The sequence below is a fragment of the Crocuta crocuta genome, unplaced genomic scaffold (assembly GCF_008692635.1).
Source record: "Crocuta crocuta isolate KB4526 unplaced genomic scaffold, BGI_CrCroc_1.0 scaffold273, whole genome shotgun sequence".
Lineage (NCBI taxonomy): Eukaryota > Metazoa > Chordata > Mammalia > Carnivora > Hyaenidae > Crocuta > Crocuta crocuta.
In genome coordinates this window covers 4,494,918-4,521,345 of record NW_027529425.1, presented here as the reverse complement: position 1 = coordinate 4,521,345, position 26,428 = coordinate 4,494,918, and the positions used below count along the sequence as shown (strand labels likewise).

At 50.0% G+C, this 26,428-nt stretch overlaps 1 protein-coding gene across 4 annotated transcripts in view; it reads left to right on the top strand.

Moving 5' to 3' along the window:
- The window catches only part of SDK1 (sidekick cell adhesion molecule 1), a 518,084-nt gene that overhangs the window by 365,313 nt on the left and 126,343 nt on the right, over nt 1-26,428 (top strand). For 3 of the 4 annotated variants that reach the window (XM_077758767.1, XM_077758766.1, XM_077758768.1), the window contains 5 exons: nt 3,289-3,404; nt 5,239-5,431; nt 11,928-12,026; nt 17,713-17,904; nt 20,577-20,698. In XM_077758767.1, coding sequence (XP_077614893.1) covers nt 3,289-3,404; nt 5,239-5,431; nt 11,928-12,026; nt 17,713-17,904; nt 20,577-20,698 — 722 coding nt within the window. Of the gene's footprint in view, nt 1-3,288; nt 3,405-5,238; nt 5,432-11,927; nt 12,027-15,275; nt 15,315-17,712; nt 17,905-20,576; nt 20,699-26,428 lie in introns of those variants that run through there. The other variant, XM_077758769.1, reaches the window with a different exon arrangement.

Genomic DNA, 26,428 nt, shown 5'->3' with positions numbered 1-26,428 from the left:
GTGTTGGGAGTGTTCTGCTGCCCCACATGCGGAAGATCTCTCAGCCTCTGTTGGAAGCTGTTTTCAAGAAGGATTTTCTGGCTGTAGCTCTTAACACTCACTTTAGAGAAATTTTTATTCCACTGTCCACAAATTTGAGAGGCATTTCCGCTGACAGTAATGAAGGATGCCTAGGAGAACTGGTGAGGTTTTGGATGGAGCCTGGGGTGGGCGAGAAGAATGAATCAGCCTCTGGGATCGCGGTCCTGTGACTTTGGCATGGAAAGCACATCCGACTCCATGAGCTTTGGTGCAACGGTGTCGCACGAGCCACCCTTGCCTCATGACTTCCCATGACTCCAGGTGAGAGAAGGGAAGACAGAACCATGTCCTTGACTGGGTGACCCCAGGGCCCCGGGCTCTGTGGTGCTGAGACTATGGTGGATCCCAGAGACCCGCTGACTTTGGGGTGAACAGCCGGAACCAGGAAAGCACGAGCCTGTCGGGGTGATGATCCCATTGCCCCCAAACGATGCCAAGACGTGAGATGTCCTCTTGGGACACTAAGAAATTATTGCTCACTTAATTTATGCAAAATTGCAGTTCTTTACAAGTGTTAGGTCAGTGTGGCCTTGTTCTAGAGAACACCACAGCATTCGACAGGAAGGCTTTATGGAGTCTCAGAGTCAGGGAAACCCCAGCACTGAGCCTACATCCCAGAGAGCGCAGCTTCCAGGAGGAAAAGGCACACGTTTGATGGTCTCCTCCTCCCAGCCACTCCTGGCACTTTCCTTCCCTCTCCTCCTCCATCTGATAGTCTGTCTGTTAGCCATCTGTATAGACTGTTGACATTTTATGGGACTCTCCACAAATGAAGTTAAAGTCTGTCACCCGCCAATTATGTTCTCTGTGTCCCCTCTCTTATTCCCTCCTTTTCTCTTTCCTTCGCCTGCCTGCTTTGGGATTAATTAGGTATTTTTATATTTACATTGTTTTTCCCCTCTCTTGCCTTGTTTTCCATCTCTCTTTCAAGCTCATTTAGGGATCGCTCTGGAATTTAAAATCTACATCTTTAGGGAATTACAGTTTATCTTGAAGTACAGCTCGTGCATAACGTGAGAACCTCATCAATGGATGCTTCCAGCACCTCCCTTCCTCCCGTCTTTGTGCCATCAGGGCCATTCATTTCACTTACCCACATTACAAGTCCTGATACAATGTGGCTCTTGCAGCTTTAAGCAGTCAACTCTATTTGAGAGTGAGTCAAAATAAGGAAAGAAATCTATCTACCTTCATTTTAACCATGGCTGGACATCATCATTTCTCTGCATGGACATGCTATTTGGGTGTCCGCTGGACAGCACTCCTCCAGCTTCTCTCATAGTGCGGGTCTGCTAGTGATGAATTCCCTCCGTTGTCATCTTTCCAAAAACATCTTTATGATGCTTCCCCAGGACAAGAACCCTGTGGGATGTTAGGGTTTCCCATCCGTACTTTAAACCTATCTTACTCCATTGCCTTCTGGCTCACTAGGCTTCCGATGAAAGGCTGTGGCAATTCTCTCCTTTGTGTGTCTGTCGGTCCGTCCATATTGAACTTGTCTGGGCATCCTCACCATTCAGCCACTAGCAGCTCATTAGGAATTGCAGCTGCGTTTTCCTTACCCGGCTGTACGGTGTCCCCCGATGCTTCTGCCCTGCACTGTCACCGGTGAGCGGCACTCACACTCTCACCTTGCAAGAGGCCCATCTTTTCTTAACATTTCAGACCACTGCATTGCCCTGTTGACCTTGGCTTTCCCGTGGGCTCAAGGAAAGTTAAGATTTTGTAGTTGGTTCAGCTTTTCTTGTTCTTAGATGTGAGGTTCCTCCCAGCTTTCTGCATCCTAGGCACCACGATCTCCCTAGGTGTTTTAATCCACAAATGCTGAGTGGGGAACCAGACCGTGGACCCGGTGGCTGCTGGAGGGAGGGACCTTGGTCCAGCACAGCCATGGTCCAGAGCAGACGGGAAGAGAGCGTGACTTGTAGAGCACACTTGAGGGGCTTGGGCAAATTTCATGCTTTTTTATTTCTGCCTAACAAGGTGAGCTTTTCAAGAAGAGAATAATGAAAGGTGTAGTGTGCACAGGACTGTGCTCTGTTCCCACGTGCTCTGGGCCAGGAGACTGTTGTCTTTGTTTCTTTACCTTGAGCCAAAGGATCCTTTTGGTTCCTGTGTCTTATTTCTGAAACAGGCAACCTTCCTGTGCAGAGAGTTGGATGTCACTGCCAGGGAGCTTGTCCCCTCCTTCGAGGCCACTGGGGTTCTTGTCCTCCAGTGGTTTGCCAGGTCACATCACTTTTCCACAATGCTTCTGATTCCCCGTTGCCTACTGTATACACGATCAACCACTGGGTTTGGCACATGAGGTAATGCCCAAAGCAGCCTAATCCACTTCCTCAGCCCCGTTGCCCCCATGCGCCCCATGTCTTGCCAGCCTCACCGTTTTCTCACGGTAGGCCAGGGTTTCCATAGCCCCAGGCCTTGGGCACTTCATTTCCCGGGCTGAGAAGGCCATTCTCAAGGCCTGTCCTTCCAGAGCTAGTCCAGATGCCTCCTGACCCAAAGGCTCCCCTGCTTTCCTAGGGCAGAGTCCTCCCTGTGTGTCTCCTGCACCAGGGAACAATTTGCCTGTTTCAGTTACATGAGTATCTCCCCTAGAACATGACTTCCTAGAAGGCAGGCCATTTGGCAAGTATATAGCTGGTCAATAACAGAAAGACAGAAAGAGTGGAAAACCTTAAAAATGGTGGTCCTCTATCAGACGAAGAGAGATTTAGCCTCCAAATGAATGAATAATCCATATGGGAAGGGATGCTTCCTCCCCCCCCCCCCACCCCCCACCCCCCCACACACAAAGGATAAATGGGCTTGAAACATAGTGGTGTCTGATGGCAGAGGGACTTTCTAGATGAAACCTTGCCTGGATCTCACGCGCCAAGTAACTGAAAAAGAAACCAGAGAAAGCTTTCATTAGCTATTTATCTCGGGATGCCTGGGAAAGCCTCACCCGTGGAATGAGATGATCCAGTCCACTTTTCTGCCTATGCCTTAAAGAATTCTCCAGCAGAAAATGAGAAATAGCCCAGCTCTTTTTCTCTGTAATGCCACTATTAGCCTCGGAAAACATTCATCACACTTCGCTGTTCTTAATGCCGTAATTGCCTGTGAATCATGAATGGCAGCTAAGGGTGTCTTTCTCTTCTCTTCTCCCTCCTGTGCCTCCTGCCATGTGCTTCGCTGTCCTCCACAACTGCCTGGGAACAGTGCCTACCGCGCCCCCCCAGAACGTGCAGACGGACGCCGTGAATTCCACAACCATCCAGTTCCTGTGGAACCCTCCACCTCAGCAGTTCATCAATGGCATCAACCAGGGGTACAAGGTACATGGACCTAGTGCAGAGCCCTGGGTGGCTGTCCTGCTGTGTCATGGTCTTGTGACCAATGAGAAGGCTGCCCACCCCCCATTTCATCAAGAACCTACCACACCGAGTTACAGTGTATGTCGGCCTTGGTCGGAGCTGGCAGACGGGGTCAGCATCTATCCAAGGTCTTATCAGTCCTACTGGTTCAGGAACTCAAATTATTAATTTTCGAGTGGATGGTTCATATATAACAGAGCAATGTCTTTTGAGCAAACCCATTCATTTTAAAATTGCCAGTGGAAGAACCTATCTTGATTGATTGGAATCAAGATTTGTACAAACCATGTCTTCCTGGAAAGGAGTCCTCTCAGAAGAACAAAGGGCACTGGACACAAGTGAATGATATTTCTATCAAGTAAGGGTATTTGTTCCTACCCCCTCTGGATTTAAGGATTTAAGGGAGAGTTCTGTTCATAGAACCAAAGACCAGTAAATCTAGGGCACCTACCTGGACTGAAGTACAGACACAGACAGATCCCCTCCATCCAGCCTCCTTCTGTCCTTGGCTACCAGAATATGTTACCTTCAAAGATGTATTTGGACATTACTTTCAAAGTATAGTTTATTTTGTCAGTTAGATTAGCTTCTGGTTGGACTTGGGGTCCTGTCTTAATTTTGCCTCTAACGTATTCACAGATGTTCTGCAGTAGCAGGTAGACTCAGGGAAGATCTTCATGGAGAAGGGATTCCATCTAGTCCACTCACATTCCTGAATAATTTCAGATGTGGAGAGTATTATTTCCTTAGACACATGGTTCGCATTTTTTTTCCATTTGGATTCAACTTACAAAAACACTTTTGGTTTTCACTAGAAAGGCAGATGTAACTAGAAATTTGCCCTGCCTTTTCTTCTTTTGTTTCTTTTTTCTTTCTTTCTTTCTCTTTCTTTCTTTCTTTCTTTCTTTCTTTCTTTCTTTCTTTCTTTCTTTCTTTCTTTCTTTCTTTCTTTCTTTTTCTTTTTTTTTTTTGATTGCCCACAGGAATCTACAGTCAGAGCTTTTTTGAAAGAAAATCAAATTGATCAGATCAACTGAGATGATTTTGCCTCCTTGACTTTCCTGTCAAGTCTTATTGGCAAGACCAGAGCATTTGTTCGGTGGCTCAGTGTCAGTGTGATCTGTATAAATACACTTTGTGTCCTTCAGACCTGATTAGTCCTGGGAATGTGTGGCGTAAAAGGAATTAGAAGTCACACTCATACATAGTGTTGCCCACATGTGAAAACAGCGTCCTTTAGAAAATGTAGATGTACTATGTTTCTTTAAAATTGTAATCAACCTCCTACAGTTCTTTTCAGAAAACCAGTGTGACATAACATAAATAATTAAGATTCAATCCCATTGAATCAGGGGGCTTCTTTTTGGGCCAGAGCAGATGCCTATCTGGAAAAAATATTTGTGTTCGTGGTTCATTGTCCTGAATAAATTGAATAAAGACAATGCCGTCTTTATTGCTTGGTGTTTGAAAACATGTATGTTCTGCATTATCTTTAAGTGAAGAGTAAGTGAAGGTTTGAGGAAGGTCAGTTATTCCAATATGAGTTAGAGTAAAGATTTTATTTATATGGACATGTATAAAACATATACAAATATATAATCTCAATAATCTAGGAGATATCTCTTAAAGTCAGTATGTTTAAGTGGGACTATAAAATGTAGGATTTATGGAGTTTCTTGATCATGACTTTGCTTTCTTTGAAGTTCTCTTAATCACAAAATAAAATTCTGAGACAAACTTGAGAATGAAGACATGCAATTAATAAGGGTCTCTTTCTCAACCTGTCCCATCCCAGCTTCTAGCATGGCCGGCTGAGGTCCCGGAGGCCATCACCGTGGTCACCATTGCACCAGATTTCCATGGAGTCCACCACGGGTATATAACAAACCTGAAGAAGTTTACTGCTTATTTTACATCAGTCCTGTGTTTCACCACTCCGGGCGACGGGCCTCCTAGCACACCTCAGCTCGTATGGACTCATGAAGACAGTGAGTACTCCTCTGCCGTGTGTCTTACCAGCCGTCAAGGGGGCCTGGAACGCTGTCTTGTCCAGCATTGGGTGGAGCCCACAGAGGGTCATTAGGAACCTCCGTGTCCTCAGTGTTCCAAGTCTATGCCCTCCAGGCAGATAAGCCAGTGGAAAGTAATGGTAATGAGCGGCGGATGGCGGTCCCTGGAATGAGAAGCCTGGCTAGCGGAAAGAGCTCAGAGGCAAAGAGAAACAGTCTGGTCTCAGCCATGTGGTCAGCCTTTCATCTTGCTGGATTCTCTTCTCCCAGGTTTCAACTTCTAATCCCCTCACCTTCTTCTAGAACGCCCCATCAGGCCTCCCAGCCTGTGCCTTCCCTGAACCTCCCCAAGGCATCTCACCCTGAGCCCCCCTGAGCACCTTGACTTTGTGTTGTCTCCTTCTGGTCAGTTCAGACCAGCTCCTGCTCTGCCCTCAGGCCAGATCACACTGCAGAAGGCATTATATGGCAAAGCTATCTGAGGAAATGACCACAGATGTGTACAAACACGTAGATATGGGGTAGCTCACTGCAGTTATTTGCAACTAGGGGGGAAAAAAGGCAACAAAAACATGCACATATTCCAAAGGGTTGCGATTGACAAAATTATGACATTATACTAAATATTGTGTCATTATTAAAAAAAGTTTCGAGAGAAAATGGTCATGATCTAATGATAAGTGAAAAAAAATAACGCAAAAAACTGTACAAGATCCAAATTTTACAAAAACACAACATGTATAAAACTCCACAGGATAAGACCTTGAAAAAAATATGTCATAATTTTGACAGTTATTATCTCTATGTGGCATGATTAGGGTTTGTTTTACACTTTTGTTTGGATTTTGCTGCATATTCTCATCTCTACAGTGAGTGTGTCCTCTCTTTAAAAGGACAATTGAAACTAGTAGACATTTAAGAGACTGTCATCCAGGGCTGTTACTGGTCTGTCCTCCAGTCCAGGGTGTGGCCAGCCCCCTGTTCCCACAAATGACCCTGACAGACAGCGTGGCAGTGGGGCCCTTCTCCCTGTGGCCTCAGCCTCTGCTGTGCTCAGAGGCAGCCTTTATAGAGGTCAAGGCCATCCAGGATGAGCTTCCTCCCTCCCAGCTTCCATCTTAGAATCCTTCTGTTCACACCTCAGTTCTTCTCTCAGAAGATGGAGAGTCTGACCGTTCTCAGAACCCCCTCCTCTCTCCCTGACTGCTCTGGCCCGCTGAGTGCCCGGCAAGCTCATTTCCTTACCAGATAAACTGTGACTTAGACTCCTAAGCTGTCACACCCTCCATAAGCCAGGTCTCACTCCACCCTGTGACCGTGACTGCCTTGCCCATTCAATTCTGTAGGTGCCTCGACTGCATGGAGTGACAGGATGATGGGATTTGTCTTTTCAGCGAGGGGACAGATACAGTGGATTGGTTTGCAGATGTTGAGCCAGGCTTGCACACTTGGAGTAAATCCCACTTGGTCGCAGTTTGTAATTAGTTTTTATGTTGTCACATTCAGTTTGCTAATACTTTATCAGAGATTTTTTGCATCCAAGTTGATGAGAGCTATTGGTCTGCAGTTTTATTTTCCTGTATTTACTGTCTGGTTTTGGCATCAGGATAATGCTGGCCTCATAAAATAAATTGGGATGCATTCCCCCCTTCCGCTTTCTAGAGGCAATCGTATAACATTGGTGTCAATCTTTCTTAAATGTTTGTTTGGTAGCGTTTTCTGGTGAAATCCTCTGGGCCTGGAAATTTCTTTTGGGGGAGCATTTTAATTATACATTCAGTTTCTCCCGTGGTCATAGTGCTATTCAGTTGTCTCTTTAATCTTGGTTTGGTGTCAGTGTCTGTGATTGTCATGTGTGTGGGTGTCATGGTGTTGGCAGTATTCCCTTCTTCTTCCGTGGCTGCAGGACATGCCTTCATGTTCCTGGTTCATTTCTCATATTGGTGATCTCTTTTTCTATTTCTGTCATTCTTCCCGAGATGTCTCAATTTTCTTGATTTTTTTCTTGAGGAACCAACTTCTTATTTCATCGAGTTTTCTCTATTGTTTTCCTATTTTTGGTTTCATTGATTTCTGCCGCTAATATTTTCTTCCTTCTGCATGCTTTGGGTTTATTTTCTGGTCTTCTTTTTTTTTTTTTTTAATTTCTTGAGTTCGGTACTTAAACTATTGATATAAACTCTTTCCTATTATAAAAGTGCTATAAATTTTCCTCCCCATGCTGCTTTAGCTGCATCTCACATAGTTTAATATATCTTGTTCATATTTTGCTATATTGTGTTTCATTTTCACTCAATTCTATGTATTTTTATTTGTTTTGAGACTTCCTTTTTGGTCCATGAATTATTTAGAAGTGTGCTATTTAGTTTCCTTGTGTTTGGAGATCTTCCTGTTGCCTTTCTGCTATTGATTTCTAGTTTGATTCCATTATGGTCAGAGAGCACACTTTGTATAATTTCAGTTCAATTCCTTTAAATTCATTGAAGTTTGCTCTATGGTACAGCACATGGTCAGTCTTGGTAAATGTTTCATCACAGGTGTTTGAAAAGAATAATATGTATTCTTCTGTGGAACCTACTTTTCAGCTGTGAATTTTATGCAGCACACCCCCACCTCACCACCAGAGTTTAGGATTAAAGGAGAATGTTGATCGCATTTAGCTTTTTCATTTAAAAAAGGATATATGCCGGGGCACCTGGGAGGCTCAGTAGGTTGGGCGTCCAACTTCGGCTCAGGTCATGATCTCGCGGTTCATGGGTTCAAGCCCCGCGTTGGGCTCTGTGCTGACAGCTCAGAGCCTGGAGCCTGTTTCAGACTCTGTGTCTCCCTCTCTCTCTGATCCTCCCCTGCTCAATCTCTCTCTCTCTCTCTCTCACAGAAATAAAGCATTGAAAAATTTTTTAAAAAAAGGATATATGCCTATCTCATCAAGTCTTGTTCCTACTGTAATTATATCATAATTAAATGCTCACTGACTGGTTCATTCACCAATCCATTCAACACAGAAACAAGTCTGTACACTTAACATTCACACGTCTGTGGAATGTCCACCATGTGCGAGGTAGCCCACTGGGTGTCGAAAGGGTTGCCAAGATAAGTAAGCACAACCTCTGCCTTTAGAGCTTACACCCTAATCAGACGTGAGGGAAGTGGCTAGGGCCAGTGCCACTAAGGAGGGAGGCCTGGAGAAGGGGCTACAGCCACCCAGTGAGCAGGGAGAGAAAATAGCTGGGGTATTGGGTAAGTCTTGTGGAGGAGGTGATAATTTGACTACTGAGCTATCCATGCAGAGAACAGCTGAGTACCCTTCAGGGAGAAGAAATAGAACCATGAGAGCAAGGAGAGTGTGCGAGTGAGACGGGGTACAAGGTGTTGGGCATGGCTGCAGCGCGGCATGTGGGAGTTGGGTGGCGGGTAGTGAGCCAGGAAAACTAGCTGGGAGCTGACCAAGAAGTCTCGACCGCCAAGTTCAGGCACTTGGACAAAGACATTCTGGGCATTGGGGAACCACCGAAGGTTCTCTGTTAGGCGTTCTGTTTGAGCATATATGTGGTTCCAGAGGCTCTGATTGGGGGTTTTGTGATGGGGGGACAGGAGGTACGGGTGGAGGATGCTGGGAAGAGGGCACGAAATTACGAGAGTCTACCTCCAGGCTGTGGAGACAGCAGTAAGGGGAGATGGACCCTGAAGACATGTCACAGGGAATTTGGGCCTTGCTAATAGAGAGGGGCTCATTGATATGAAGGAGCTCATTAATATGGGGGAGCTCATTAATAGAATCGGGCTGAATATGTGGTCTAGGCAGATGGAAACATTTGAAATCAGTTCTACCCCAGGGTGCCTGGACTGTAAGATCCCTGGCAGTTAAAGCCACCTAAGCACCTGATGTCACTCTAGGGATCAGGTGGGCAGACTGTGGGGTAAGGAGGTTAAGTCAAGGGGAAGCCGCTGGGCTCTGGCCCAGTCAGGCAGGAGCGGCGGGTTTGGGGACTGAGGGTACAGAGGGGGTGCGCAGGGGACCCAGGTAGGGGCTTGGAGAAGGAGCCAGCCTTGCCTGGAAGAAGGGTCCTTTCTGTACTCATATGTAGGAAAGAACAGCCCACCCCCCTCACATCTGTAGACGGGGTGGGGAGGGAGCTAGTGGGGGACACACTTTATGAGAATCCCCCTTCTAGATCTCCATTATGTGCCTGTTTTCTGCGATTTCATTTATTGGAGGAAGAGGCAAGGCAACTCTCCAGTCAGGCCACAGCCAGGTCCTGCTGGGTCGTGGACTTCCCTTCCCAGAGGGTATTTATTAAAAACACAAAGTGGCAGGGGTGCCTGTGTGGCTCAGTCGGTTGAGCATCTAACTTCAGCTCAGGTCACGATCTCACGATTCATGAGTTCAAGCCTCACGTCAGGCTCTGTGCTGATAGCTCAGAGCCTGGAGCCTGCTTCCAATTCTATGTCTCCCTCTTTCTCTGCCCCTCACCTGCTGGTACTCTGTTTTTCTCAAAAAATAAATTAAAAAACATTTTAAAAATTAAAAAAAACCACACACACAAAGTGGAAGAAGATAACTCCTTCCAAACAAGAGAAAACNAGAAAGAAAGAAAGAGCATTGTTGCTGGTTAAACAAGCAGACAGAAATGGTAGGGAAACATCCCATTAAGCTCTGTGGCCAGGAAATAGAACACGAAGTGCATTTAGACCCACCATTAGTAGGTAAAAAGAAATATTGGACATTTCTTCTTGAGAATTGAGAAAACTAGAAGTGATATCATCTTTTGAGAGTTTTCTAATTGAGTCACAATTGGGTTGGGATATCCTACTCGGAATGTGGACTCTCTCACAGAAAGGCGGAGGCAGGGCTGATAGCTTGGCCCCTGGGGGCTGTAGGCACAGCCTCCCTTGCTCTCTGGCCGACAGCACCCCCCTTCACTGCACATCCAGCACTTCTGCAGGGCTCCCCTGCGATTGGGACCTGGCGGCGGGGTGGCAAGGGTGGGCAGCGCAGCAAAGAGGAAACAGAGTATAAATTTTAAGCCCAGACATTGCCAGCTGGTTCCGGCAGAGCTGGAGGACAGCATATTTGGGCAGGAATCCAAGAAGCAGAAACACCGAGAATATAAAAGGAGCAAAAAGCTTTCTTTGCTGCTTTATCGATTGAAAAAAAGAACAAGTCAGTTCAAAAATCCATCAGAATGTCTTTCTGGAAACTCAGAACGGGAGGAAGATGAGCGGGTTTCAACAGCTGTTCTATTTTCCCATCTTCCCCGCTCAGAGAGTGGCATTTGTCAGTGTTTGAGCTTATCCGTACAAAGTCTTTTGAAAGTTCCATCCAGATAAGTGTATTTGCCGAGGCTGTTGCCTTTTTTTTTTTTTTTTTTTTTGTCAAATCACAAGTTGTGTTAGGAAGCTTTATCCAAGTACCGGCTGAGGACCTGCTATCGAATCCACCTGTGCACTCGAGAGGCCGGTTGTAGCCCGAACAGGGCTGAGGCTTCTCCCCGGGTGTGCTCCTCTGCCCTCCGGCTGGACAGCCATCACCCATCACCCATGACGTCATGCTCTCCCATTTTACACTTGAAATATTACACTGTGTTATTATTAGAAAGATAATAAAACGGTGTGGCCCGTTCGGGCTGGAGGAGTCATGTGGGCAGAAAGCTCAGCGGGAATTGGCTTCCCCCACCGCCGAGGGTGGGGTCCTTGCTGAGCGACGGGAGTCCCCTCCTCCCGGCTCTCCTCCTGTTCCTCCTGGCCTTGCATGCCGCAGCCGCTGTGAAGCGTCTGAGGGGTCCCGGCGGGAGGCTGCTCAGGGGTGCCTGGCCCTGCGGGTCCATGACCTTGGATTGTTGACCTCATGATGGGCCTCTGGGACTTCCTGTCTGGGTGTATCTCAGACGTGACTTTGTGTCAGGTAGTAGGACAACTGGGAGCTAAGAATAGCAGCCAAGACCACTAGTAGCTCTTACTGTTTCATTCAACTGTATTCTCACATTTACCTCGCGCAGGAGTTATTTTTCTGGTCCCCATTGTGCAGAGGTGCAAACAAAGGCTTACAGAGTATAAGGAATCGCGGTAGAGACAGGCCTCGAGCGCAGCCAGCTCATCGTTAAGCCACCATTCCGCCCTGCAGCCCTCTGATGTCAGAACGGCTTAGGGCCACGGCGCAGGCCGGATGCCCGGGTGCCAGGCGCTGCTGGTGTGGCCTGGTGGTTCCATTAGATCAGATGGAGGAGAAGGAGAGTGAAGTCTATAATCGTCCTACTGCCTGTCGCTTGGGTTCTCAGCTTGGCTGGGGTGAAGCTGAGTAAAATAAGTTACATGCCCAGAGCCTGGACGCCTTACACCTCGAATTCCCTCCCCCCGGAGGAGTTTGTATGGCTCTGGCCTGCAGGCTGCCCTTCCCAATTTAGAACTTCCCACACAAATCTGACCCAAAAAAAAGGGGCTCTTGTGCTAACAGACAACTGTTTTTAATTGCTAGGACCAGGAGCTGTGGGCCACCTGAGTTTCACGGAGATTCTGGACACCTCCCTCAAGGTCAGCTGGCAGGCACCTCTGGAGAAAAATGGCGTTATTACAGGTTAGAGTCCCTGTCTTGGGAAAAAGGAAATGCAACTGGGTCCCAGGAAGGGTGATGGCCTTGCCTTACCCACCATAGCCTGCCGGGAGGGCGTGCACCAGCGGCCTCTTCCAGAAGCGGCCGTGTCCACCTGGCCATCAGCAGAGGGCACGAGGCTTGGTCACCATGCCCGAGCTCACGCCCCTGGACCCCACCTCCTTTGGGGCATTTCCCTGACGGCCGCACCTTTCCAGGCCACGCCTCCTTGTGTTATCTTAACAAACATCTAGAGCCTTTGGTCAGGGGAATCAACATTTTGTGGGGCGTTGCCTCGCGCACACCAACCCCCTCGATTCACGAGACGACGCGGCCAAGTATGTGCCGATATTGTGATGGATTCTCAGAGGATGCTGAGGCCGAGGGCACTCCTTCCGCATGCATGCACCAGACGCCTACTGTGTGCAGATGCTTCGTAAAACCCTGCGATCAGGCAGCAGCCAGGATGCCGGGGCTGCACAAGGAAGCCCGGGTATCCTGGCCCAGGTGCCTTCCCCTCACCCTCCGTACAATGCCCTCAGGGTACCCCAGGTGAGGACAGCCAGCCAGCCCACAGGTGGGCTCCTCTCCTGCTGCAGGTGTCTCTGGGGAGCAGCTCACCTGTTGAAGAGCTTTGATTTTTGTCATATAGAAAAGGTTTCACCATTTATTCAAGTGTAATTTAAATCTTGGCTTGAAAAAAGTAAATTCTGGGTTTGGTAACAGCCACGCAGGTTTAGGCCTCAGGTCAGGGTGGGAAGGACCATGCTCCACTGTTGCAGCGGCTCTGGGGGCTTTAGTTCACCTCTCAGACCCTCTGTGTCTTCATCTGGACACCAGCCAGCTGTCACGGGTCTGTAGGGAGGAGGCACCAGGCGGCCACACGCAGCCCCCTTCCAGAGCAGCGGCCCTGCCGGCCCCTTCCGTTTAGTGAGTGCTTCATGAAAGGCCAAGCCAGCAGCCCCATTCCCACAGCGTGGCCACCCGCTCTGGGCCTTTGCCCACAGTGTCACCTGTTGTGTTCGGGGCTCCTGCCTCCGCCCTTGAAGCCTGGACCCTGAGGCCTCAGGGGGACTGAGCTCCTGAGCGAGTGGTGTCCATCCTGTCCATGAGTCTGCGACGAGCCTGGGCTGCATTGCCCCTCAGTGGATGATTCTGTAGCCTGACTGCCCACAGCAGCCTGTGAAGGCCCCCCTGTGCCCGACAGTCTGGAAGCCTATGCACGCTTGCCGCACACCAGACAGACCAGGAGTGATGTGTCCCCACTCCCCGGCCTCGGGCTGTGTCCTGGACGGGCAGGCACCTCAGCAGTGCAGGGTCATCTTCAGTTTCGAACAAGCACCCAGAGCACCTCTTACAACCCCCGTCTGAGACCCTGGGTGTGGACATCTGGGGTCATGTGGCCAGCACAGGGGGACAAGTGTCTGTGTTCTGGCCTCACCCCCTCACTGTGCCAGTGGTGGGGTCCAAACCATGTTCCTAACTCCAGCCCAGGGGCTTCCATCTTCTGGGGGCCACAGCCTTCCACCGAGTTTCCTCACACACCTGGCAGCTCTCTTTACGAGGTCAGTGGTGCAAAAAACGCACTTTGTGCAAACAACTCAACAGCTGAATTTGAAATTAGTAGAAAGAAAACACATCTGTATTTCCTTCTTCAAGCAAATAGGACATGTGTTCCTCATCTTCCTGACGGGATTGGGCTCTGCCCACCTTCTCGAACATGGGACCAGAGCGGACCCCGCCACCTTGATTCCATTTCACACATCGGTCCCTATGTTGGACCCGCTTCCATACCACAGATACCACCAGAAACCCAGCTCTGCAGAGGCAGGATGTGGGCAGAGGCGTGTGGCACGCCCCGGTCTTGAGATTGGGAACCACTCATGCCCGAGGGTCCCGTTGTCCCCTGTGGACATGGGTGGGAGGCACCCAGCATCACTGTGTCCCCGTGCTGTTTCTGGGACTCCGGGCAGTGACCCGGCTGTCCCGGGGCATAGCCTGGGTGCTGCCTTCCTACCCTCAACTCCTCTGTCCTCTTCCATTAGTCAGGAATCTTCCTGCTGCAAGTTTCTCCGGTTTGTCCACAAAACACCACCTTGTCCCCTGAGCTCAGCGAGAGGCCCCTACCGACTACTGTGCTCAGACGACGTCCCGGAGGGCACCTCTGCCCTGATGCTGCCTCTACCCCTAACTTTTAACCAGAGTACATTTGTGGGTCTGGTTCTGCCCTCAGAGCTAATGTTTTGAAGTGCCTACTGCCAGCAATGTTGGAACTCCAGGAAAAGGGAAAAGCCACTGTGGACACCAGACAGCAGGGCCCAGATCTGTTGTGCGCCCGGCAGCCCCCACAGCGTCCATTGGAGGGCAGGTGTGAGTGTGTGAAACCTCAAAGGCGTCCTGGCACCCGGAGCCCAGAAACTGAACAAAGTGCGGGGTGGGCTGAGACAGCAGGAGCCAGTGTAGTTTAACGTTGCTTTATACCAGGCAGAGCGGGGAGAAAGCAAACCAAGCAGGGCTCGGGAGAAGCACTTGGAGGAAGGCTGCCCTTGGAAGCAAAGGGCGCATCCGACTCAGACCCCTCCGGGCCCTGTCCCGTCCTGTGGCCAGAACGAGAGCTGCGCTCAGCACCCACCTCAGAGGCGGGCGTCCCCGTGTGTGTGCCTGGGCTCCGTGACTGCCGTGTCTCAGAATTCTGGCCGGCGCTCCTTGGTGGACACATGTGGACACAGAGACGTCCCTTCCGACAGATACACCCTTGGCCCCCGCCCTGTCCTTTGTGAATGCACTGCACACCTCACTCCTGGTGTAAATCTGCGGGTAGGCGCACAGACAACACGTAATCACCAAGCAGAGCCAGCATGGCACAGCTGAGCGGTGGTTGCCAATACTTGCGATTTATGATCATCTGTTCTCAGCAGCTAATAGGGCTTAATGAACTCATTTTCGTATTTTATTTAAACAAATACCTGTGCTTACAAGCAGCAGGCTGTTGTAGCTGAGCATAGGGCTTGGCCTTTGGAGCTCCTGCCCACTAGGGTCCTAGGCTGGCAGCTCACCACACTGCAGTCTGGCTCCACTGTGACCTCAGTGCCGCAGGCAGATGCCCCGCCTTCCCCACCGGTCATGTGGTCCCTGCCTCGCCCTGTCTGCCCTGTGCTGTCCACTTTCCCGCTCAAACTCTACAGTGTGCCTGGGGTCCCTGCAGCTCTGGGAGGCCTGGTGGCCCTGCCCTTGGAAAGACCCTCCCTGGCCCAGGAGGCTCGGCTCTGACAGGTCAGCACCCTCCCTCGAGTGGGTTCCCGGCAGGCATGCCGGCAGCACCCTGCAGTCTGCCCCAGGCTCCGGGTGGATGATTCACCAAGTGCAGCAAAAGGAAAGCCCGGGTTGTGGGCAAACCCAGCCTCCAAACGCCACCAACTGTCCTTCTGGAGCCTCCTTGTCAGCATAGCTGCTGCTGGGGCCGACGACAGCGGCGCAGTGCGGTCCTCCGCATGGGGTGCTCGGTGGCCGAGTTGCCCGGAGGAAAGCATTCTTTATCCATCCCGACACGACGTGAGCAGCCCTGTGCCTCCCAGTCAATTCACGGCCAGAAAGAGAGGGCAGCCCCAAGCAGGGGCAGCATGCCTGCTGAGCAAATTGCCCATTGCGCTTATTGTAAATTCCAGCATCTTCCCCTCTCCCAGCGTAAACTCTGATTTATGAGGGCCGGGATGCAGACAGACAGCTTGTGATTGGATGTACTGCTCTCTTGTAGAGAATTTACTTCAGATCAACAGAAAATTATTTCTGAAGCTCCTGCAGTCGTTAGTCTCCGTTAGGCAGCATTCGGAGCAGGTAGAAGGCCTGCTGAAGGCGCCCAGCGCTGGCCTGGCGGCCTCTCCTGCCTTCTCTGGTGGCTGCAGCAGGTGACACGTCTGTGGGCCAGAGCCGCCCTGCACAGCCGTGCTTTCCTGCGCCCTTCCTGAGTAGATGAGCGTCGTTCCGCAACGGTCGTGGCCCCCCCAGCGGTCAGGTGTTATGCTGACGGACCCCAGCAAGCCTGCCCCTCCCAGCGAGGACTCCAGGTTGCCACGACGAACAGCATGCTGTATTTCCATAAAGTCTGATAACCAACAGATCTGAAACAGATAAATCCATCTGACGGACAAGCCAGTGGCATTACACGAAGCCTCCTTCTCCTGTACATTCCGGGAACATGCTGGCCATCAAACCGCACAGAGATGTGCCCGGTGGAGGCTAGGTCAGGGCTTTGGAGACAGGGTCATGCTCGGAGGCTCTGTGGGGAGCACGCAGTCCAGGCCAGCCACCCCCAGCAAGCTCACGACCCTCTCTGCTGCTTGATTTCCCTGTTGTAGAGGGGCAGGGATGGCACCAGCTGGGAAGGTCTCTGTGAGAATCAGATGAACCAGTGTGCTCAGAACACCAGGAACACAATGCATGTCTAAAGCCGTTAGCACTCGTTGCCCAGAAGCTTTGATTTTTAATCGTACAATAAGATCTAAAATTCTGAATTGGCAAAATGAAAAGAATGGATTGGTCTGGCACACTGAGGAGAGAGGCTGGACATGGAGCAGGGGGTGAAGAAGGCAAGTCTAGGGGTAGAAAGAGCAGAGCATCGGGGGCTCACCCAGCAGGGCACGTGTGGGGCTCTCTCACCCCGGATACCCCATCAGCATGGCCTATCCTGGGGGCCTGGTGTCCGCACCCCGAAGTCCCCGGGCTGTGGGACTGCAGACGGACAGCAGCTTCTGACATTAATTTTTTTTCCAAAATATTAAAATCCCAAGATGCTCTCTAAATTCTTATTTACCTGCAAGCATAAGCTCCTAACAATATTTATTGCTTTCATCAGAACGAGCTCTAAGCCTCCTCTCAGTGCTTCAGTGTCCCAAGTTTATCGACTGGAAAGAAGGAAGAGCAGGCGTTTTCGGGAGTTCCCTCGCCGGTGGGCCCGGGAGCTCCCCCATCACTGTCTTCGCCCTCAGGAGGCCCTGTGAGGGGCCTGTAATCACATCAGCTCCCCTCCTCAGGGGCTGATTCAGGATCTTGCTGAGGCTTTTGTTCCCTGAGCCTAAAATCACAGTAGCATCCGAGGTCGACTAAACTATCATGGCAAGCCACCCCCACCCCCCGGACTAAGCAGTGTCCAGAAGAAGATGAAATTTCGCCAGGAAAATGGGAGGCTCAGAAGGTGGGGAGGCAGCAGAAGTCGTGCACCCAGGCACCAAGGAACTTTTTAGGCAAAGCGCTTTGTGCGCGAGAGAACATCTATCAATCATGTCATGAGGGAGAAAGTGGCAGTGTTTCCACACGTTAGCTGCAACCCAGGAGCCGGCTCCTGATTTAGAGGAGGGTATAATGAAAATACCAGCCTACAAAAATGGAAATATTGATGAAACACATCCAAGTTTTGACAAGAGTTGAAATCACACACCATGGGCTGGTGCCCATCACTCATCTCTCCTCCACTCAGCTCAGGTGCTGAGGTCACCAAACATGAGCAGCCCACCGGGTCTCAGGGGACGGGCATTGTGGGCTGGGGAGGGGCGATGGGGTGACTCCAAGGTTCGTTGGGGCCGGGAAACAGGACCTCCTTCCGCCTGGATGCAGACCTTCAGAGACGGCGGCCTCAGGCTCCCGGGGAGCCCGCTAACCATGTGCTCTCTCGTAGGCTACCAGGTCTCCTGGGAGGTGTACGGCAGGAATGGCTCCCGCCTCACCCACACCCTCAACAGCACGGCTCACGAGTACAAAATCAGAGGACTGTCTTCACTCACCACATACACCATCGCCGTGGCCGCCATCACTGCCGCGGGGGCTGGCCTGGTGACCTCGTCCACCATTTCTTCGGGAGTGCCCCCAGGTCAGTAGAGCCCTGCTGCCGCCTCTCTAAGGACATGGCCCTCAGAGACGGCGGATGCCCGGGGCTGATGGCACTCTGTGTCCCGGCCACCAGGCACCTTCAGAATGGGGGTGTCGGCTTCCTGCTGGCGGCAGGGTGGTGAGTGGGCCCCGTGACCTGAGTCAGCCCTGTCCACCAGCACCTGCTGTCGGGGGGAGGGGAGTCATGCCCTGGGAGCAAGCCGGCCTCAGGGTGCTGCTCTCCAGGGAGATGGTAGTCAGGGCCTGTGGGGAAGACGCCAGCTTCCTCTGGGAGACATCAGCATGAAAACCGAGAGCAGGGAGCCTGAAACTTCATTCCCTGAATGACACAATGGAGACTCAGTTGGAGATAAGAAGGATTAGAAGGAGGCAGAGGGGGCGGAAGATCCTCCAGACAGAGGGAGAGGCAGACTCTCCCCGGCACCAGGGACTCAGATTATCTCCCTGAATGTGCAGCACGCTTACTCCAGCCTCAGAGAATGGCACTCACCTCTTTTCTCCCTAATCTTAAAGTTTCTGTTTAAAATACATGTTTTTCCTGGGAATTCACATACATAAGTGAATACAGGAAAGTGTGTAGGCTCTCAGATCGACTCTGTAATTCAGCTATCAGTCTCTGGCCGTGTCCGAGACGCCAGCTTGCTGCATGCTGGCTGGTCTCTGAGCGGAAGGCCCTAAAGCCCCCTCTGAAGTCCACATGTCCCCCCATCGTGCCCTCCACACCCCCCCTTCCCATTCCACCTTCACAACCAGCCACTTTCTTGTAAGGGGGACACACGCGATCTGGAGGGGATGCAAAGCAAATAAAATGCATAGAGTAAAAAAAGGAATGAGTGCGTTCTCCTCACAGGGGCCGCGTTCACGAGAGCTCCGCAGTCCCCCTCATTGTGTGCAGCACAGGAGGAGGGCACGGTGTCTCATCTCCTCTGAGCAGCGCGACCTCGTAGGACACTGTCTAGAGGCCACTGGCCACCTACCCTGCTAGCTGGGCAAGGTCCCCAAGCCAGTCTCTGTCCCCAGATAAATGGTTACCACACGGCCACCCACAGCCCATCCCAGGGGCTGCTGTGGAAGCACAGTGTGGGGCCTGCGCGGGTGCTCAGGCAGTCAGGGACTGTGCTTTGAGGCAATCCAGTGTCTCTTAAAGGCATTTACAAAACAAGTTTACTTTTTGAAAGAAAGTGGTCTTTGGCTTACAGAAAGATTCGTTTATTTGCTGTCCATGGCACACATTTAAAACACCGTTAACGCCCTAATAAGTAGTGATGACAGCAGGACACTGGGTGTGTTAGGATCGTCTTGCGCTCAGCGATGCACAGAGACTCGGGGAGCAGTGCCATGTGTGTCTAGGTCCCCCGAGTCAGCTCGGGCACCGTCCGGACCTCTGGAGGCACCACGGAGCGAGAACTCCAGGGGAGAGGGCCCCACTGTGCCAAGTTAGCCTTGGTGAACTCACCTGCACCCAGACACGGGTCCGGGGCCTCCCTGAGCACCCTGAGATTCGTCTAGAAGCAAACTCACGCCCACCATCCCATCGCGCTGGAGGACTGTATTCTCCTTGCTGCGCTTCAGGTTCACAGCCATTAAATATCTGGAGCACCATTTAAAGAATCCAGGGAGCTGAGAAATACAAAGACAAGAGTCCCTTGTCCTTCAATTTAAACATTTTCTGCTTCAGAGTCATTAAACTAGATGCGGAAAGGACCCTTGAGGGCCTAGGGACCCTGCCTGTGCTGCTGCTCCTCTGACCACTAATGCGGCCTTACTGTCCACACGCACATCCCAGTTTTCAGTACCCCCAGCGTGGGCAGACCAGGACAAGTGCCTCAGACACTCGGGCTGCACACAGTCTCTGCTGCCTGCGTGGTGTCCTTGCCTGCTTCGCCCCCACCCCAATCTTCCCCATTTGTGCTGCCAAGTAAGATAAGAGCCCACATTTTGGATTCACAGTTTCTCCCTTCTGAGCAGGACGGGCTCTTTGTGGGAACAGCTTGCCCAAGTCCTCTACTCGGGGAGACTGAGGCCCCAGGTAACCTACCGGGGTGAGAGTGTGTTCAGAACACCCCCCCCACACACACACACACACCGCTTTCTGCTCTTTAGTTGCTGGAGCAACTGAACTCAGGAGGAGTGGGCCGAGCCCTGCCTTCTCAGCTGAGTGTGGTTGTCTTGGAAACCAGACCCGGGAGCCTAAGGCTCAGGACCCGTGCACCTGGCAGCCGTACATGGTGCCTGCTGCCTCCTGCCCGCCCCACCCCACTGGGCCGGCTTCTCGGGCATCACCAAAGAGACGGTAGCTGTTTGGCCTTTGTGCTCCTCCTGGGGCCGGGAAGAACGACATCCGCTCACACTCTCCACCTCCAGCCCGTAGCTACTCCTTCCCGGCTGTGCACAGAGACGAGTGAGTCCTGCCTGCCGACTTTATCGTCTGGAAGCCACACATGTCCTCAGCCCACTGCAGAGGCCGTGGGGCGACGGGCAACCCTAGGAAAGAAAGGACCGTGCTCAGGTCACAATCCCAGGGAGCAGTGCTCCTCACTTACGGGGCTTTGAAAACAAATCCAGGCATCTTGTCCTTGCCGACACATTCGATGCATTTCCTAAGCTCTCGGAGCCTTGTATCTCCATGTTTCCCCTCTCCTCTGTCCCCAGAGCTCCCTGGTGCCCCGTCCAATCTGGTCATTTCCAACATCAGTCCCCGCTCAGCCATACTTCAGTTCCGCCCTGGCTACGACGGGAAGACGTCCATCTGCAGGTGGATCGTAGAGGGACAGGTATGTGCTTGCGGAAGCGGACAGCTGGCTCTCCAAAGGTCCGTATGGGGCCCGCGCATGGCAGCAGGAGACTGCAGAATGGCTGGTCAGCAGCACGGTAACTCTCGGGACGGGGCTGGGGAGGGGGCCGTGTTTGGAGGACAAGAGACTGGAGACAACAGGCTGGGAGGGCAGGATGTGGGAGGGTACACCAGGGAGGGACAGGGCCTGCGGTCTGCAGGGGCCATAGAGGGAGTGGTAATCGATGTTCGTGTTCAAGTTTTGGCTCCAAATAGGTACCCAAATTGGATAGCACGGTTGATTTATTTCTTTTCAATTCCATGTCACAGTTAGCCACCAAATGTATGCGTGGGTGAATACACACTATGCAGCGAGCATGCTTGTTCCCAGGCACTTTCCAGGCTGTAAAGTGAAAAGGAGGGATTTCTGTCTTGGGAGAAAGGCACCCAGGCTGCTGGGAAAGGAACTTGCACACCACAGTCTAGGACCCAGCGGGGAGGCCCAAGGGCAGGTTGCACAGGGGCCTCGAGCCGGGGGTCCATGGGACTGAGGAGCATCATGTGGGCCACAACTCCATGTTCCTGCAAGAGCAGGAGATAAAAAGCTAAAGAGACAAACTGTGGAAGCAGTGACGTTTCCACGTTGTTCTTGTGTGTATGAAAATCCCAACGACATTCGTAGGCATGCTCTACTCTCTTGGGAGACAAGTCACTTCTGCAAAGTGGCAGTGAATTAGGGGACAAATTCCACATGCATCCTCAAAATGTTCACTAAGCAACTTTTTCCAAAAACCCATGCAGGATTCTGAAAGTGCAAACCTGCTAGTTGGGACTCATCGATAAACGGGACTGCAACAATGATTTCCTTAGGGAAAGGTCCCTCAGAAATACCTGGGCGAGGCCAGTAGAGCACGTGGGGACCTCCTGCATACCACTGCTCATGGGTCACGGGACGGCTGAGCCCCGGGGATGCCGAGGGGGCAGGTCTGTGAGCTTTAACCCTGCACATGAGGCTCGGCTGGGCCATAAGGACATGGAAATGCCCACACCATAGCGGCTCGCCAAACAGGGGCTTAGCTTCATGCCTCTGGAGCCAGACTGTATTGTCTTCCGGAATTCAGTTGCAGGGCTCCAGCTTAACATGAGGGGGTCTGGGAAGGGTCTCAGTATGCCCAAGAAGAGGAAATGCTATGGGGGACACAGAGCGCCTTCTCTGCCACAGGACATTTGCTTGGTGCTGCTGTCCCATGACCACGGATCTTTATGTTTTGAACATAAAAAATTTCAAATATACCCAAGAGAAAGACAATAACACAGTGAACTCCCACGTTCCCATGACCTAGACTCATCTATTATCTAGATTCATCTGGTCCCCCTCTTTATTGGTGCCAAGGTGGGGTTTTTTTTATGCTTTTATGCCATAAAACGCAGCTATGAAAAATAACAGTAAAGATTACCTTCATTGACTTACTGACATAGAAGCTGTTCCCTCACATATCGTTTAATCCAAACAAGCAGATCAAAAGTAGTATGAGTTGTGTTATATGAAGTCATTTACACAGAATTATGTGGTGATATTTGTGTATGGAATGGTAATGCTGGTGGCTAATCTGGTTAGCTAATTTGACTTCTCAACATATACATAGTTACACACACATGCAATTACACACATACACACATCTGTCCATCATTCCTCCCAGTTTCATTGAGACATAATTGGCATACATCACTGTCTCAGTTTAAGGCATATAGCCTGAGGATTTGATTCGACCACAGTGTTTTAAAGCACAGCTCAGACCACACACCATCTCCCCACAGATTTCTAGCATGTAACTCTAAAGTATAGGTGTGCGTAGCTATTATGTGGATGAAATTTCATGAACATGATGTTGAGCAAATGAAGCTGGACTCGTGTTTCAAGTATATACTGTTTGATTTGTTGTACATAAAGTTCCAGACCAAGAAGTACTCTTTGGGGTTGGAATCCCAACTCCCCTTGGGGTCTCACAGTTCCACTGGGGGAGAGGGGGGCTGGAGCCCATGGAACGCTGGGAGCGTTGCTTCTTGGTCTGATAGTGAGCTCCGTACGTGTGCTTATCTTCTGCACGCGCCCAGGGTTGGTGCACTTTTCTGTATGTATGTATTTCCTCTGATAAAAACTTTACATTAAATATGAATACTTCTGGGGCTCCTGGGTGGCTCAGTCAGTTAAGTGTCCAACTCTTGATTTTGGCTCAGATCATGATCTCACAGTCATGAGATAGAGCCCTACATCAGGCTCTGTGCTGACAGCATGGAGCCTGCTGTGGGATTCTCTCCCGCTCTCTCTGCCCTGAGCTCTTGCAATCTCACTCTCTCTCTTTCTCCCTCACTCACTCAAAATAAATAAATAAACTTAAAAAAATAAACCTTTAGGGACACCTGGATAGCTGAATCAGTTAAGCATCTGACTTCAGCTCAGGTCATGATCTCACAGTTGGTGGGTTCAAGCCCTGCGTTGGGCTCTGTGCTGACAGCTAGCTCAGAGCCTGGATCCTGCTTCATGTCCTGTATCTCCCTCTCTCTCTGACCTTCCCCTACTCACGCTGTCTCTCTCTCAAAAATAAATAAATTAAAAAACATTTAAAAAATAAACCTTTAAAAATTAAAATAAAAGAAAAAATGGATACTTTGAAAATTATAATTCCATTATCACACCTGGTAAGGGTGATTAAAAATTCCTTACTGCCATCTAATAATCAGTCCACATTCAAATTTCCCAAGAATATTTTTTTACTATGGTTTTGATGAAAAACAAGATCCAACGCAGACTTGACACTCTGCATTTGGTTGTCATGACTCTTCTTAAATTGTTTAAGGAAATTTCTTAACAGCTTTATCAAGGTTTAATTGGCAGTCAATAAACTTGATATTTCTAGAGTATACAGTTCAGTAAGTTTTGACTTAGTTGTATGCATTCCTGTGAAACCCTCGCCATGGTCAAGTTGATAAGCAAACTCCTCACCCCTAGAAGTTTTCGTGTGCCCTTTATGACCCCCAGCCTCCTCCCTCCCCCCTCTCCTGTCCCCTGCCTGTCCCCTGCAAAGGCGAGTCTGCCTTCTGTGTCTCTAGGTTTGGACCCTTCATCTATTTCCAACTCAAATTTAAGATTACTTGAGCTTTGAGTTTACATTTGAAATACCTTTTATCTGAAATTGGGTTTTTAGAAACACTAACATCATGACTTACTTTCTATCTCCTACTATTGTATAAGGAGTTTCAAAATCATAATTTCAATGGTGCTACTCACAAAAAGGGTACTGAGTGCAGCGTCGTATTTATCCTTGGATTGTGTTATGCTACACCCAACGTACCATCAAAATCCTGACTTCTAAGTTAGTTTCAGTTTGGTTGAATCATCAACATGATACAAAACTAGGTTCATTCATCTCAAGGTTTGGTTTGGCTTGGTTCTTTTGGTTCAGTATTTAGTGAATGCTTTCTTTAAAAATCACTTTACTTCTAAAAAAGTCGTTAACAAATATTAAGTTCGATTTATTTTTGAACATGTAACTTACTTGCATGAGCTCAAAGTCAAAACCATATGTGGGTGTATTCAGAGAAATCCATGTTCCCCTTTCCCCCTTTGCCCTATGGCCTTGTCCCCCAAAAGCCCCATATTAGGTTTTCAGTTTATCCTTTGTTGTCTTTTGCAACATGAGCGACTGCACGTGTTTGTGGCCCCAGTTGTTACTCAGAACGCAGCACACGGCTCTCTTGGCCTGAACGCAGGTCCAGAAGACCGTGTGCACTGTCAGGCCTTCCCGCAGATGCAGCTCTCACCGGTGCTGACGTGCCAGGCTGCTGGACTCCCTTTACTGCCATAACAGATGACGGAGACCTTAGCGCAGAAACAACACCCACGCGCCGTCTCACGGTTCTGTGGTCAGAGGTCCAGCCGGGGTTTCCTGAACTAAAATCAGCGTGTCGGCAGGGCTCCGTCCCCGTCCGGAGACTCGAGAGGACCATCCATGTCCTTCTGGTTCAGGGGTTGTCAGAATTCACCTCCTCACGGTCCTAGAACCCAGCTGACCGTCACCACCCCCAGCTTGCAGTGGCCACCATGTTCCTGGGCCTGTGGCCCCCCTTCCTGTACCTTCCCGCACCTTCCCAGCCAGCTGAGACAGGTCTCTCTCATTCCTCCCCTCCTCCCCCTTCTTCCATCTCCTGTCTGTGAGCCCCCTCCTGCCCCCCTCTGCCACTTGTAGGGACTCGGGTGAGTAGACTGGACCCATTCGGATAATCCAGGATAATCTCCCTACTTCAAGGTTCTTAACCTTAATCACATCCGCTGAGTCCCTTTCGCCAGGTCAGGTAACACACACAGGTCCCAGGGACGTGGGTGTGGAATTCCCCAGTGTGCAGACGTTATTCTGCCCAAAGGCTGTCTTCGGCCTTTTGCACAGTCATCTGCAATTTTGGGGATAGATTCCTGGGAGTAGGACTTGCTGCATCAGACAGTGACTGTGTAAATATTCCAGACGTTAGCAGATCCCTCTACCACATTTGTTGGGACAATTTGCACTCCCATCAGCTGTGTATGTAAATTCTTACCATGCCTCCCCCCACTCCAAAAAAATCAAAGTCTGGTTTATCAGTCATTTTTTGTATGCTTTTGTGTTGTCAGTCAGAGAAAGGTTTTCCCCACCCTCTGGCTATAAAGAAACTCACCTCACTTTTTTGCATTTAACTCCCCAACCATTTGGAATTTGTCCTTCTGTGTGGAGTGAGGTTTGAATCCATTTTTATAATTTTGCAAATAACTATGTGATTATCTCAAAGCCATTTAATAAAAAGTTCCATGGTGGTTTTTTCTTCCTCCTGATTCGTAATATTATTCCCATATGCATTTGGGCTCATTTCTGAACTTTGTATTCTGTTCTATTAGCCTGGCTACCCATGCAGTAACACCACATTGTTTGATTATAGACGCTTTACACCGTGTTTTATCTGTTTATCTGGTGAGGTCTTCCTGACCGCCCCCCACCCCCGGGCACACTCACATGCGCACACTCACACACACTCATGCACACACACCACCTGACTTGTTTAGGATCTTTCTGGCTACTCTTGTTGATGCCTGAGGATGGTGAGTCCTCTGTCCAGGAACATGATACATTTTTCCATTCACTGAAATCTATTTTTCTCAGCTGTGTTCTCCTCGACAAAAGCACTGGACTCTCTATCCCTGCCTTCACTCAGCCCTGAAAAAGGCAGGCAAATCAGGGGCAACGAGTGCACCCGAAAGCAGTGATGGAAAGAGTATGGGTTCTGCATCAGGCAGACCTGATGCCCCCTTTTCCTCACCACTCTCTCCCTGCTCTGTGATCCCAGACATATTTCTCAGGTTCTCTATGAGCCTTAATCTCCTCATCTGTGAAGTGAGGACAGTAGTCCTATTCACAAGATGGCCCTGAGGATTAATTAATGTGTGTGTAATTTTAATTACATTTTCTGACATTCTGCTGGCCTGTAGGATCACAATTGATTTTTGAATATTTTTCTTCTTTTAATGACTGGCTCTAAGCCGCCACTCTGCCTTATGGCCAGAAACTCTTGAGAATTCTCTTCTTTATTAATTCTATCCCAGTTTTCTACAGAGAAGTCCTATCATCTATTCATAACGACAGCTTTATTTCTTCTTTAGAAATCTTTATCCCGTTCATTTCTCTTTTTTTGTTTCTTTTAACTT